At 41.4% G+C, this 15,562-nt stretch overlaps 1 protein-coding gene across 1 annotated transcript in view; it reads left to right on the top strand.

Annotated features, from left to right (window-relative positions):
* The window catches only part of hcn2b (hyperpolarization activated cyclic nucleotide-gated potassium channel 2b), a 44,616-nt gene extending 31,413 nt beyond the window's left edge, over positions 1–13,203 (top strand). The window contains exons 5-8 of the mRNA XM_032525502.1: positions 1,719–1,865; positions 2,841–3,081; positions 6,575–6,739; positions 10,805–13,203. Coding sequence (XP_032381393.1) covers positions 1,719–1,865; positions 2,841–3,081; positions 6,575–6,739; positions 10,805–11,778 — 1,527 coding nt within the window. The 3' untranslated portion in view covers positions 11,779–13,203. The remainder of the gene's footprint in view (positions 1–1,718; positions 1,866–2,840; positions 3,082–6,574; positions 6,740–10,804) is intronic.
* The last annotated feature ends 2,359 nt before the right edge of the window (positions 13,204–15,562 follow it).

The raw sequence follows: 15,562 nt of genomic DNA, 5'->3' as shown, positions 1-15,562 counted from the left end.
GGGTTAACTTTTTCTACAACAGATTTCCCAGCGTGGTTAGAAATTAAAGGGGCGATACTTTGTTTCTCTCACTATACCTCTAGAGTCGCTACTCGCTCCGGGGCTCATTGGCGTCACTCTCTCACTCGCTCTACCACACACTCCTTACACACACACACACACACACACACACGCACACACAGTATAAATTTTAGGCCACTTATGTAGGCTAAGAAAGCTCTGAGTCAAGGTTAAATCTTTTTTTTGTATCTTTTGGTGTGGTGTTGAACAGGGTTCTCCCTTGACCCTCTGCTTGAAATCTACTCATCCAATTGACAGTTTATCCCACAGAGGGATGACTCACACTGCTTTACTCACACAAACACACACACTCTGAGAATGAAAGACCTTACATAACATTTTAAAGCCGCTTCAGCAACGGGGCCTCGTGGATTTGTTGCACAGTATTAGTGATCAATGTTTTCTAAACAGCTGTGGGTCCATTCATGATTAAAGTAGTCCTGCTTGCATGTTTTTTTCTTACCCAATGACATTTTAGCTTTCTTTTGTGTACCAGTTGTTGCATCTTTGTGGAGCGAGTCTGCTGCTGAGGAAGTGAACAGCTCTCCACTAGTTTCAGGGGTTATTTTGTCAGCCTATTGCTCTAAAATACAAGCCATTTTCTCCCTCAGGATGTTGTTTTGTGACACACAACAGCATCCTGAGGTGTGTGTAAAGACTAAGGGTGTATGGCTGGCTGACAGGAAGGTGGTGATGTGTGAAAATGGCAGTGCCCCATCTTCCTGGTATGAATACAATACAACCCACAGCCATTTGTGTCCAGAGGAATAATAGCAAGATTTGTTCCCTAATTGACACAGTGCCATGCAATTCTTCTCACAGCAGAAGCTATACATTAGATCCAGTGGCTGCTATTTTAGCAGGGAATCCAGGCATTAAATGTGTCACCGAGCTTCATAATGAGTTGAGAGAAGTGGACATTCCGGCTGCATTTGATGCAGATAAACATAACACTGGTGATTAGTGAAGATGTGAATCTCTCGGGTGAGGAAACATGATGTGATGCAGCCAACCTCCATTTACAGCTCTTTTTTTCTCTCGCCACAGTTACATATTTATCAATTCCAACATAAATAACAAATAGCTTCCTTCCCCAGAATAGTAACCCAATTACACAAATGTCCCTATTTAATTATTTACCTGTGTTATTTTTTGTCATCTTCACAGATCATGAAAAACTTGTTTTGTATATCGGAAAGCCCGATTAATATTTCCTGTACTGTAGATGTTTCCCTTTAAAGTAAAGCATTTAGTTCACCAAAGAGCGAGTTAAGATGTACAAGAGCAGTGTCATTCTTCTTTAAACACAGTAGAGCATGGAGAAATCTCAAGGGCTTCTCAGTACTGTCATGTTTCCTTAACAACTTCATCCCCATTTTCCTCCCATAGCCATGAGGAGTAAATGGGTCACAGGATCTACACACGTTAGCGGAGCTGTTCATCTGAATCACTGCACACATGAACAGCTGACGGAACCGAAAAAGGCTGTTTAAATATAAATGAAAAATGTGTGGTGTCCTCACAGCTGCTGACCGGACCAACTTCTCCAACCTCTTCCTGTCACAAGTAACAATAGAGTTGCTGCGTCCCGTTTTCATCGATTTATGCTTCTGTTTCTCCTGACCACTGTCTCTCTCACGCCTCTCTCCATCCTCTAGTATAAACAAGTGGAGCAGTACATGTCGTTCCACAAACTACCGGCCGACTTCCGACAGAAAATCCATGACTACTACGAGCACAGATACCAGGGCAAGATGTTTGATGAAGAGAGCATACTGGAGGAGCTTAATGAGCCTCTCCGCGAGGTATGAAAACATCCAAGCATCCACTATAATGTGCTCTCTCACACACAGACACACACACTTCTCCACCCAGTAATTGGACTGGAATAAACTCATTAGAAAGCTCAGCTATGGTCTTAAAGAAAAACGTAACAAAGATGTCAGAAATGCCATTTCCAGCCTTCTGTATTGATTTACTTATTAATTATCAATGACGTGACCTTAAAAGCTTATCAGATCTTACTTAAAAAAAAATTGGTTTAAACCTTGTCACAAACCCTTTAAATTGTTGTCCTTCTGGGTCGGTATTGAAAATGAACTTTTTTGGGGCGCTTTTTCTGCCATATATTCGCTTTTCTGTTGATTTTTTAAATTTATGTTAATTAAACCTAATTTAAATGACATTATAGTTAATTTGGGGGTTTAAAAAAAAGAAGCTAAAATTTTAAATTATTTTATTAATAGTTAAGATCAGAGAATGGTGAGGGAGTCACAGACTGGCATTTTTTTTCAAATGTTATAAAATTGAATAAAACACCAAAAATGCAATGGCAGTAATCATTAATATTACTTGCAAAGAATGTTGCATGGGTTCCATACAACTTACATGCATCCAGGTTATCTTTTGGCAATTTGGTTAAAAGATCCCCATATTTCTGAAAGAAATGGGTCATATTTCACTTGAGTACAACACAAGGGTTAAGGCCACTGTAGAACACCCCCACAACAAATCAAGCTAAAGTGCTTTGAGTGACTAGTGCTATGTAAATGTAATTATAAAAAAATGTTATGTTAATTAAAAAAATACCTGTTTTATCCACAATTGATTGCTCCTTCTGATGTTGGAATTAATGCAGTGTAACGTTTTTTTCAGCAGTGGTGCACTGCAGTGTGGAGAACAAACCGAGACTTATGTAAACGTAGTTACATGCATGCCCATACATCTTATGACATCCAATGCAACATTATGATCCACCGCTGTTCCATGTTCAAATTTAGGAAATCGTCAACTTCAACTGCCGTAAGCTGGTGGCCTCCATGCCGCTGTTTGCCAACGCTGATCCCAACTTTGTGACAGCCATGCTGACCAAACTGAGGTTTGAAGTCTTCCAGCCTGTAGACTACATCATCAGAGAGGGAACCATCGGCAAGAAGATGTACTTCATCCAGCACGGGGTGGTCAGCGTCCTGACCAAAGGAAGCATCGGCATGAAGCTGATGGACGGCTCCTACTTTGGAGGTATGTCACCTTAGGATCATCAGTTATTCTATTCTGTCTCTTGTTATATTCTACTATTTTCCACTCTGCTGTTCTGTTCTATTGTAGGACCTTAACAGAACAGAGAACAGAACAGAATAAGAGGATAGAACAGAACGGTATTCTATTCTGCTTCAAGAAATGTTATGTACACTTTGATTCCACTGCAGTTTTATCCTAGATGTGTGTTTTAAACATTGTAGCAGGAAAGAAACAAATAGAAACAGCACGCTGACTGTTTACTTTGAAATCTGTGCAGTCTTGCCTCATAGCCACTTTATTCTGTCCCACTTTCTCAGGTTGTTGTTCCTCTGTGGCTGTTTAGAAGCATGTAGTGCCTGTGTTGCTCTCGCCATCCATAAACCCACACAGGCGTGCGCGACACACTTTCACACTTTTTAAAGTCTCATGGGTTGATGGTTGGAGCTGTAGTTTTAAATATCTGGTGCTGTCTGCAGCAGACCAGAGTTCACAGGCAGTAATGTTTATGTGCCAGCTACCCAGGGCGCAGCTGGAGGGGCACAGACACATGGCATGCAAACATGCACATACACATGCGCACATCCAAATAATAACAGCTAATTAGCACAGCATAACGATGATGATGGCCATTTGTAATGTCAAGCATACATTTTTCAGAGCATTCCCTGCCGCCAGTGTGGAAGTCAAAGGCCTGTCATAAACAAAACTAGCGGTGGGCTTGGACTGGAGGGACCACATGGTTTAACCACCTCAGTGGGATGCAAGGGCAGATGGTTTGGTCAAGATCTCTCAATTGAAATTAGCCAGCTGGATGGGATGTCAGCCAAAGTCTTGCATTGCTAACCATCTCCACATCACTGTGGAGTAAAGGCTGGCCTCTCCACAGATACATTTTCATGATACAGAAAACTTTAGTTGTTTTCAATTTCTTTAAACCTTCACAATCCTTTTTTGGTTGGGCCTAACTGTGGATCAATTGATTTCAGGAAGCAACTTGTTGTGATGAAACATTTGTACCTCACAAAAGAAAACGCCACCAAAATATTAATTGAAGTTAACTGTTTACACAATATAGTCCCTTTTAGCTATTTAAATTAGCTGGATACATGGTTAAATGCCTTTTGCTCTGCAGTGTTTTGCCATGTGTACTCCTTCCATAGCAAGCTGCCCCAATTGATCCAAACAAGGTCCCAGTTAGATAGTAAATGCAAAAAACATATTCTTTGAAAATCTCTACAATCATTCCCAGAAATAACTAAACAGGGCTGCCTTATTGCACAATTCAATTTCAATTTTTAGGGTGTAACTTGCTTACTTGAAGTTGGTTGTTGGAAACTAATAGTCTGCAGGTGTTTGTGTCGCTGCTGTTCTGACTGCTCTGAACTTCCAATATGTTGCCTCAAAGTCATTGTTGTTTCTTGTTATTAAAATCATTTCTAGTGATACTATTTCAGGCATATTAAAGAGTGGCCTATGTAGTTAACTGATTATTTAAAGTAAGATAAGGTCCCTCAAAGGAGCTGTGGGCAGCCATTTACAGCACCCGGGGGACCAACTCCAGATCTGAACCAGTGCCTTAAACCTACTTGTATTTTGATGGTGTGGGAAACCGGAGAACCTGGGGGAGAACGTACAAAACATGAGGGAGAACATACAAACTCCACGTAGAAAGGCCCAGAACAACTTGAATTAAAACCCAGGACCTTCTTGCTGTGAGGCCACGGTGCTAACCATTGGACCACCATGCTGCTTGTGTATGATATTTTCAGAAAAGGAGAGGAACAGGAGGTATTTTCCTGTGAACATAGTACATGACAACTGTAATAAGATCATTTTGGACATTGTTTTGCAATGGTAACAGGAACAGTGCATCCTAGGCAATAGGAAAAGGTTAAGGCGGTCTTGAGCCCAGTGCTGGGAATATTGCTTTATTTATTTCTCTGTATTTCTCATCATATTTAATGATGAGAGTTGCCCCATCCACAAGCTACAAATGGTTACCCCAGTGGGTTGAATGGCTTTTTAATGCAGCCCCGGTGGTTTCATTAGGATATTATTCTCTCCCAGCATGTCCCGCTAATGAAACTAGGCTAGCAATACGTAAATGAATGTGTTATGTATAAGCAGTAAGATCCCAAGTGACAAATATGAAAGAACACTTTGTGGATTCTGAGGAGAGGCTTTCCACAACTCTTACAGAACTGGAGCACATACAATGCTTAAAGCCTATTAACCTTCATTTCTCAAACATGACTGGACCAAAACTATGTCAGAAATGACATGTAGCTAATTTCACTACGCCGCCAAGTCACACTATGAGTGCACGTCATAGTTCTGTCCAAATGGCTTCATACATTACATCCTACAGCTTATACTTCCCTTCCAGCAGCTGACCTTGGGGAGCATCACCACCAACCTACAGTTAGCAGTAAAGTGTCTGTCTGCGTAGGCTATTAATAATTAATATGATCGGTAACTATAAATCCTTTATCAGATCATGAATTATGATCAGAACTTGGTCCCACTTAAGGTCCCACTTAAATAATATCTGAAAAAAAGCTGCTGTCTCCTGATTCTTACACAGTGAATGTATGTGGGTGTATGTTAATGTACTATATCTGTTGATAGAGACAGTGTTTGTGTTTGTATACAAGGGAGGAAACACTGAGAATGTCTGTCAGCTGAGTCTTATATCCTATCATAACGGCAAATCTCATTAGTATGTAATATTAACTTTTTCCACTTTCTGATTACATTAATAGAGACAAGATGATTAATACCACTCTGATGATGTCTTTACGGTGAATATTAAACAAGAGCCAGCATAGGGTTAGCTTAGATTAGCATTAAGACTGAAAATATGCTTTTTGAACTTTTTAATAACAAGTGAGGTGTGGGTGTCCGTAATATTCCTTGAAGGCCTCCTGGTTTGTTTGCTTTGTGCAGCGCCCCATTTGCAGCTGGAGACACCACAGTCCTGAACAGACAGTCACAGTGCCCCTATGGAGTCTTCTCACGTTTCGTCATCTTCCTCCCTTTTTTTTCCCACAGAGAGTCAGCGGTCGACCTTTTCAGATGGGGGAAAAGGAGGGCATATGGTTGTCAAGACAACAGTCAGCCCCAGCCTATAGAAGAAGAAAGCTAGAGAGATAACGATACTAGGGGAAAGGACGGGGACAACTAAATGTAATGAAGCTTAGCTGCGCATCTCCAAATATAGAGTGTGCTTCCTTTGCACAGCTGTCAGTGCTGGGGCACTGCTGGGGGAAATACTGTCAGTGGGTCACACTGGCTATAACCTCTGCATGCATAAACCGCTTTCATTCTGAACACACATTTCAAAGCCTAGAGTTTTTAGGTGTCAATTTCAGACCTCTCCTCATTTATAGTATCTCTGCTCTTTTCTCTGTCACTGTGTGATGCCTTGAAATCTGTCAGTCTGCCATTTTGTGATCCCACCATCTCTTGTCTGCTCTCTTTTTCACCTCACCAGAGATCTGCCTACTGACCCGGGGCAGACGGACGGCCAGTGTGCGATCAGACACCTACTGTCGCCTGTACTCTCTCTCTGTGGACAACTTTAATGAGGTGCTGGAGGAGTATCCCATGATGAGGAGGGCCTTCGAGACGGTAGCCATTGACAGACTGGACAGGATAGGTAAGACTGCTCCAGTAAAGCAAACTTTAGTTGATATTGTTTAACAACAAATTACCATATAGCATGATAGTGTTGATTGGTGTGGGAAGGTGTTCAAATGTATCTTTCCATCCAGACCTAATTATCGAATGTGTCTTGAGAGCTTTAGTCTCTGAAAATTAGATTCACGGCTTACTGATAAAAGTATGGTGTCTTCATATGAGTCATTCACTAGATAAAAGGAAGCATAAGAAAAATGTATTCATTCATTAACTTGATGTCCTGGTCACATCTGACAGCTGTGACGCTCGGTATGAGTGATCCTTACAGGTATGATGTACAGGATACACTAAAAGAAAGGAGCCTATGGTGAAAATTTATTCATGGCAGTGAATCATTTATCATAAAGTTTCCTGAGAATTAATTCTCATGGCAATTAAGTGCTTCCTGTTGATACCAGCCATTTTGAAGACAGTTGTTTAACACATGTGATACAAAAAAACATTAATCAAGATCACTGTTTCCTACCTTTAAACTCTTTGAAGGTGAATTTACTGATTTGTGAACACGATTGCTCAGCTGTGACTCTGGCTGAACATTGAGTTCAGAAACACACATGCGCACACACACACACACACACACACACACAAACACAAACATGCACCGAGACTGCTTTGTCTTAGCAAAGCCTTGGGAGCCCCTTTTTAACTCATAAACACAACCATGTTATTTTCTTCTTTACAATGCAAACAACCCCCGCTCCCCCCAAGACCAGCAGTGCTACTGATGTCACACCACATCCCCCTGTCACATGACCGCACTTCACATGTTTACAAAAGCCCTGCATCCACCACCTGCCAGCTGTTGCCATAGCAGCCGGATTCCACACATGAGCAGCCTTCAGTCAACCAGCTCACATATTTGGGGGGTGACTGACATGTCTGCTTCAGAACCAAATATTCCCACTGGGCTCCATGTGCACTTGATTCATTTCAATCAGTAATAATGTGTTCCATTATTTGGCTTAGTCAGCCGCGTTTATCAGAAAAAAACATCTGGATCAAACACATAGAGGGCTATCACAGGTCATATTGAAATGTATATACAGACTTACAAGTAAGGACACAAGCTCTGTTCCTCTCAAGTGTAAAGAGTTTTTTGTTGTACGCATTTTAGTAAGATTTTTTTAAAGCCATTGCTTAAGATGTTATTATTTTTTTTATTATTTTTGTTGACCATATGTGAACAAGTGTGCTTATTTAGGATCAGTTCAGCCTGACAGACCATAATTACTCACATTTTTGAAGTAACCAGGCTTGCTCTACCAGCCATTCATCCATTTTTATAAAAAAAGCTTTGACCTGTGAGCCATTCCTACATAGAGAGGGGATAATCCCTTGTCCGTTGTCTTTATTTCCTTAATGCGTCACATTTAAACACAGCAGAAGAAGCTGAATGTATAGCAGTGATTTAAGGTGAGGTGGAGGTGTTAGTTAATAAGGGATTGGCTGATGTGTGAGTTCTGCAGTGCCATCAGCATATTATTGTCCCTAGGTGTCACCTATAGCATATTTATGCCATCCACACATCTCCAAGATGTCCAAGGCAGACACTTTTGTTGTTTCTCGCTTCCTCAGGAGGAAGTATACTAAGAATCAAAGAGGATGACCTAATTGCTCCTTGAGTAAGAACTCATTAAATGTTACAACCAGGCTCTTTCAGGCTGCAGCACAGCAAATGGGGATTCTTCTGCCTCCTCCCTCCAAACCCGAGGGAGCGTGTTTTCGGTCCACAGATGAAACCCAAGCAACAGGAGTCACCACAGTTTGGAAATGCCTCCTTGTGACATCTCCTTCTGGCTAGGCGGCTGACTCTGTCAGAGACCGACAAGTTCACCAGCCTATTTTACTTCTTTGTTACATAGGTATCACTCAGTTTTTCTGACTAACAACCTATCTTTCTAGCCAGCGCTCTTGACCTCCCGCTGTATCAGAGAACCAAGCTGACTACCAGTGACAGTAGAGCAGAAGAGCTGTTAATATGCGCCCCACCAACCGAAAAAGAGAGAGAGAAAGGGAGCACAAATTACCTGTGTTCCTGAATAACCTTTACCCTTCCCAGGGTCGTGATGTCATACCCATTACAAAAGGAAAAACCTTTCCTTTTCCTTAATCATCTGAACCTTTGTATCTATGGAACATTGAGAGGCACCCGACCAGGCTTAACTGTCTCCTTTTCTCTCTAACGGATTTAAAGAAACAGCTGACATATTGAGGGTGTTTGCCTCAACTTTCCATTTGTTACCTTTCCTCACATGTCAAAGCAATTCATTCACTAGTGAGAAAGTATTGTTCCCCCAATAGGCTCCTTCTCTCTTTTGATCAAGAGAAGAGATGTCTCTGTTCACATCCTTCATCACCCTTCCTGGTCATTACGGAGGGGAGGGGAGAAACTTGTGCATTCCACTCTCAGCAGGTTTCACACCCAGCGGTCTCTAACAACACACTCATCTGATTTACCTGACAGCGGTGAGAACCCATGGGGTTTGAACTTTACCACTTTGTGACGCACGCACTGCTTTCTTTCTCAGAAACAGCCCGTGATGAGCCAATGTGAGATCAGATGCGATCATTCTGTTACACGCTTTCCTGCTGTGACTTTCTATCTAGCATTAGTCTGCTTGGCTAATAGCCGTGCAGTCTGCTTTTCCCATGAAGTGGGATTCTACAATTCGGCCACAAGCCAATATTTACCTGCATGCAGGCGAATTCTACAGAGGTCCTCCTCTAATCTATCAAAGAGTGAGAAGGAAACTTAAACATGCTGCTCTTCCAAGGGGCTACCTCAGTGTTACTTACTGGTAAGAGATCATAAGCATTTAAATCTCATTCACACAGCTTGTCACTCTCACATCAGAGTTGTTAAGGTCCTGTCTGAGTTGTGAAGGTGGTGTGGCCTTCATGTTCTTTATCAGTGTCACTTGAATCAAGGTGTCAACTGGTAGGGGGAAGTCCCAATGCCATCCCAATGCCATCCTGATGATAGTTGAGTCTTGTTGTGTCTTCCCTTCCTTGCCTATTCGTCAAATGTGTGGTGACAGTCCATTTGAGGATGTTGATGTACATAGACAACTTTCTGATTCTTTCCACCTTGATGTTGCTGCTTATGTGAAACATCACATGACTTGAGGAACTGCTCAAGCAGGTGTTTTAGTGTCGCCACTATTATGGCTAAGATGATAATGTCTGTGTTTGCCTTGCATCACCTCCAATACACCGTGCAACTACGAAGCGTCTCCCATTACACCCAGGTATTCAAGCTGCGAGCTTTCTGAGCTTCTGCTCCTTCATAGGGCATGCTACCATCTAATTCAGAAGAGGGGGCAACCATTGTCTCTGGTGTTGCATACCTGTGGGGATTAAGCAAAAGTGAGGCCTGTAAAATGGCTTAACCCACACCCATAGAGCTGGAGTTACCAGATATCCAGATAACTATTTATTTTTTACTCCTGGAGGGCCAATGCATGCAGAACACCAGCCAAGTGCAAGTAAACACCCACAGGCAGCGTCACCATCTAATCACATACAGATAATTTATGCATAGACATAAAGGCACAAATGAACAATTGCTTTGGCAACAGACATGCTCTTTCTCACACTGTCAGCACAGAGGTGACTCTAGTAAAAACACTTTATGTATATCCTCATGAAAGGGAATTAGTGCAAAATATAAGATGCTCTCTAGTTCTCTCTCTATCTGTGTGTGTGTGTGTGTGTGTATGTGTGTGTGTGCGTACGTGTGTGTGTGTGTTTGTCCATGCTGGATTTTGTGTCTGAAGAAAATGGCAGATAGTTCTATATAAAGGCTACTATACAGGCCATCCACCGTGGCCAGGAATAGAACAAAGGATAAAGGTAAACAGTGAAGCTGTTATTTCTGTCTAGTAAAAACTGACTAAGAATTAGTGAAGGTGTGTGCTAGATAACGCTCCGGGGTTTGCATGTACAACTAAGGTTGTTTGTCTTTTAGCAACCAGTAGCTTCTACTTCAGCAACAATGCTACTTTCTGTCTCCTTGTCATTGCAGGGAAGAAGAACTCAATCCTGATGCACAAAGTTCAGCGCGATCTGAACTCGGGTGTTTTCAACAACCAGGAGAACGAGATGATCCAGGAGATAGTTAAATATGATCGGGAAATGGTTCAACAGGTCGATGTACCACGTTCACGGGCCATGTCCATGACACCTTCTCTATACAGTGAAGGAGTCTTTAATCCTCCATATTCCTCCACCCATCCCCAGAATTCCGCAATTGGCACTCTGCAGCAGGCGGTAGCCATTAACTTTTGTGCCCCTGTGCAAGGGAACTTGATGGGAGTAGGGAACCTGCAGTCCCCCAAGATGGTGAGGAGATTCCAGGTGATGGAAAGTGTGCCCAGCCCAGTTCCAGCTTCTCCACTGCAGTCTCAGTTCATTGCTTCTGGTGCCTTTGCTCCCATCCAGTCCAGCCCCCCTATCCAGAGCCCGCTGACACTTAGAGGACAATCATTCCTGTATGGATCCAGTGCCCTGGCTGGTCCTATCTCAGGCTCCCAGCTTTCTTTAGCCCAGCAGCACATAGCCAGTCCCGCACACCGGCCCAGCACACATAAGAGTACTCATTCCTTGCAATTGGGAAGTTTGGGCCAAGATGCCAGGGCACTGTCAGCCTCTCAGCCCTCACTGCCCCATGAGGGGGGGCAAACAGGTGCCCCTAGTCCCCCCCAGTCTACAAGAGTCTCCTCTACTTCCATTGGACCCCCTCAGACCCCATCAGGTCACACAGGCATCCGGAGCGCTGTACCACATAAATTGGTACTGCCCCACCAGATGTCTGTGGGGGCCTTCCCTGTAGCATCCCTGCCCGGTTCTGTGTCGAGTTTTGGGGCTGGGGCAGGGATGGCAGGAGGGGGTGCAGGAACAGGTCTGGGGGACTCGGGGCGACCCAAGAAGGACTCTATAGTGAGCCTTCCTGAGACAGACCACATCAGAGTCAGATCCAGGCTATCCTCAAACTTGTGATCTTAATTTAACTGGCAGAGTGGCTCAACGAGGGACTTGTCTGCAGGAACACAGGGGATTTCTGCTCATTCTTTGACAGTTCCTCTTCTCTCTCTATTTTAGTTTGACTATTCGAATGTATGAATGTAGAGTGAGAGGCAGCAGGGAGAATCTGAGAGAAGACTGTCCGAACATAAACACGGTATGGTGGTTTTTGAATCTGCAGCGTTGAGAAGTTTCTACTCGGAGACATAGTAGTTGCACAGTAAGTGGTAAAGTAGCATCTTCCCATCTCCAACTCCTTTGTTTACTTTTATTTTACAACATAGTCATGTGCATATCTACTTCACTATCCTCTCATTCACCTCATTTAATGGAAACCTTGGGTCCGTTGGGACTAAAAGAAAATCAGGGACCTGCTTCAGATATCAGAAGTTGGCACTTTAATGGGTTTATACTGTATCTACCACATTTTTTCAGTAGGCTGGCTGTAAAACCATCTTCTCACAAAGGCATAATTGTGGTTTTCATAAAAAGCCGTGAGTTTAAATATTAAAGTTGTGTTTTCCTGAGTATTCCTGGACCTAGGCCTTTAGAGATAAAACAATAATGATATTCATTTAGATATTTTTTATCATATGTTTCGCCAGACTATTGATGAATGAGTGTATTTATAAGTCAAAATCAAGCATTTTTAGGAATATATTTGGCTTCTTTTGTAAGTCTTCCCTGCCTATGATAATTATGTGACCCCCCCAAGGATGTTCAGAACACAGACAATGAACATCCTTTATACTGAAATTACAGCTGTGGGACAAATTGTCTAGATTCAGCCAAGCCATCGAGTTCTACAGGTAATGTCTGCTGGTTTGTTTAATTTAAAGCTGCATCAATCAATATTTTTTTATATTAACAGTGATTCAAATGACTAAGGGTAGTGTGAGGGGAGTTGCTTGTAGTGATTGACCCACAGAGAAATCACTCAGTGCTGCATCTCTATAGAGTGTCTTGGCTTTTCTTTAGCTCATTGTTTTGGCTTTAAAGCCAATTGATTTTCTGTACAGTTCTGTCTTATCACTCAACCCTGTTTCCAGTAGCAAAAATCTGCAGTTTTCAGCAGAAACACTCCTTTAAACCATTATGTGTGGCCTGCACATTTAGCAAGCTAAAGAACCGGATATCTTTCTCAGGAGTGGGTGAACCAGATCTAAACGGCGAGTAAATATATAGAGATAGGTGGCCAGAGAGATGACGCCAGTGGGAGTTGCTTGTGTGTACTGGATATGTAAGTATCAGATTGTTTGCTAACATGTCTGTCATGACAACTTGATAAAGTAATAATATGTCAGGGCTGTCAGCTTGTTTTGCCGTTTATGTTCCCCCAAGTGGCCAAAAATGTATCAACGCAGCTTTAAGATTCATAAATTACCAAGATCCAATCAAAATACACCTGACTAAAAGACACTTCTTCACAACAGCAAATTTGATATCTGAAGTAGTGGTTTTATGTGAGTAGTAACATCCCACACTATTGTATCATAGAAAGTATAATTCACTGCCAGTTTTATACGACTCAAAATGGAAATCCTTTAAAACTCACATAAAATAAAAAATTCATTCTTTTCTAACCATGAATCTCACATTTGCACATTTGTAGCAGTTTGGGCATTGTGTCACTATGCCAAAGTCATTTAATGAAACTCATGCAAAACTCAACCTTAATGTAAACGCTCTGATTTGATCGACTTCCAAGGACAGTGCAGATACTTTGCAGGATGTATTTTGTAGCGTGGCTCTGTCATTAAGGCCTCGATAAGGATTGCTACTTATTTGGGACCAAAAGCATTAGAAAGTGATCCTTTTCTCCTGGACCTCACATTTTTTTTCACCTCATCTGACTAATGCCTGAACCATTACTGGGTAATGAGAGTGGAAATTGGAATCCTTCGGGTCAGTTTGGGACTGTTATTATGCTCCTCTGATTGGATGTTATTATTCATAGCGCATAGAGTTCTTCTTCTATGATCGTTTTGCATTTTCATTTTGTTTAGTTTCAGTTCCTGCATTGTTATCCACCTTGAGAGTCATCAATGGGGAAAAAAAAAGTTGAAGGTTTGTAAGTATTTTTAAACAGTGTTTTTGAGGTCTGTGGTGTTCTTGTTTTATGCCCAAATTATGCCCTGTGGAACCTATTTGGATGCTCAGAAAAATGATTAATACAGAGGCTCGTTATGAAACAGTGTTTAAATGAACTTCACACTGCGTTCTTGAGGCACTGTCTAAGGACAGAAAATGCATTTAATGACTAAATAAGTTCACAGACTTTTTATACTTCATTAGAATGCACAAAGTAGAGGAATGCAGGATGAATTACAAAAAAAGGGTCAGTAAACAAAAAACCTACACCACAGGCAGATATTAGTAACTCTAATGATCCCAAACAACTACACAATTTAAATCAAAACTGAAGAAAGATCAAAGGGAAACCAAATTTACTTTTTTGTATGATGTTTTAAAATGTTAAGCTATAAATGACATAGACCGAATCATTCACACTAACTAAACATGCTAATCAGAGAATACTACACTAAACCCATTCTGTCATATTAATAACAGCAATAACGGTTTGAAAAAGAGTAAGTGGCCACTCTATGCAGATGAAGTTCTGTTGTGTCATTAAGGTCATGATGTAGCGGCAATATTTCACTTTTTGGATTCATTTCCCAAACTTGACTGAGAACTGGCGTAAAGTCTGTTTTTGGAAGAACTTAAACTGATATTTAGTTTTCAATCTGCGCTCTTTAGTGACACTAACGCAATTGACATGGTTGTTATTTCTATGTGTAGACATCATTATGTAAACCAGACTATCTATTTATTTATTTAGCCTAGTTCACTGTAACTGTAGACATATAGAAAATGTTTGAAAATTAAAAATCTTTTTAGTCTTTGACAAAATGCATATTATCATCCGGTATGAACCCATATAGTTAAATCAGAACAAATCTGTTTTCATTACAGAAGACGTGTAACTTTGCTACGGTCGCTCACAGTGCTCCCCACAGTTTGTGCCCGCTGCTGTGAGGCCTGCATGTTTTCTTCCATTGTGTGTTTTATTTGTTTGTTCATTTTTCCAATCTTACTCCGCAGGACACTTTGCAAATCCTGGTCCTTTGACCAATGCTGCTTTTTGATTTCTTTTACCTTCTATGTCATTACCTCTGACATCTAATTAGCATGTTGCCCAGATCTCTGTAAATTCACTTTTCCCTATTTTTGCAACTTTACAAACATATTTAGTGTTATGTAAATGTTACAACAACACAGCTTTTTCAGGATGATGTCTGTACCACACACACGCACGCGTGCAAACACACACACGGCAAAATCTACTGAAGCTTTTGCCAAGATTTGTGCTATCAAAATGTTTTGGTTTTTTTCAAATACTTAGTACATAGTTCCTAATTTGTCTTTCCATTTACCATTCCAATGTGTCTTTTGGCTTTTATCAATGACGGTAAAGCATGGAGATTCAGAGTGGTTAAAATGTTTACCTACAAGGGCTCTTTATTTGGATTAAGTGATGACGAGATTTTGTGTCTCTAACTTTGTCACCCAACCCACTTATTCACGCTAATGAGTTCAGATTAGTTCTCTTATTGGATGATAACGACCACAGCAACACTGAATGATATGTAACACTTTTTTTTATACTGGTTGTTTCTGTATTTACCAAGATAGGATGCGGTTCAACATCAAATCCTTCTGTATTAATTTGTTATTTCCTTTACATCCCTGACTTTTG

The sequence above is a fragment of the Etheostoma spectabile genome, chromosome 9 (genome assembly GCF_008692095.1).
Source record: "Etheostoma spectabile isolate EspeVRDwgs_2016 chromosome 9, UIUC_Espe_1.0, whole genome shotgun sequence".
Classification (NCBI taxonomy): Eukaryota; Metazoa; Chordata; class Actinopteri; order Perciformes; family Percidae; genus Etheostoma; species Etheostoma spectabile.
Note: the sequence above shows the minus strand (reverse complement) of the source record. Positions and strands in the feature narration are given on the sequence as shown.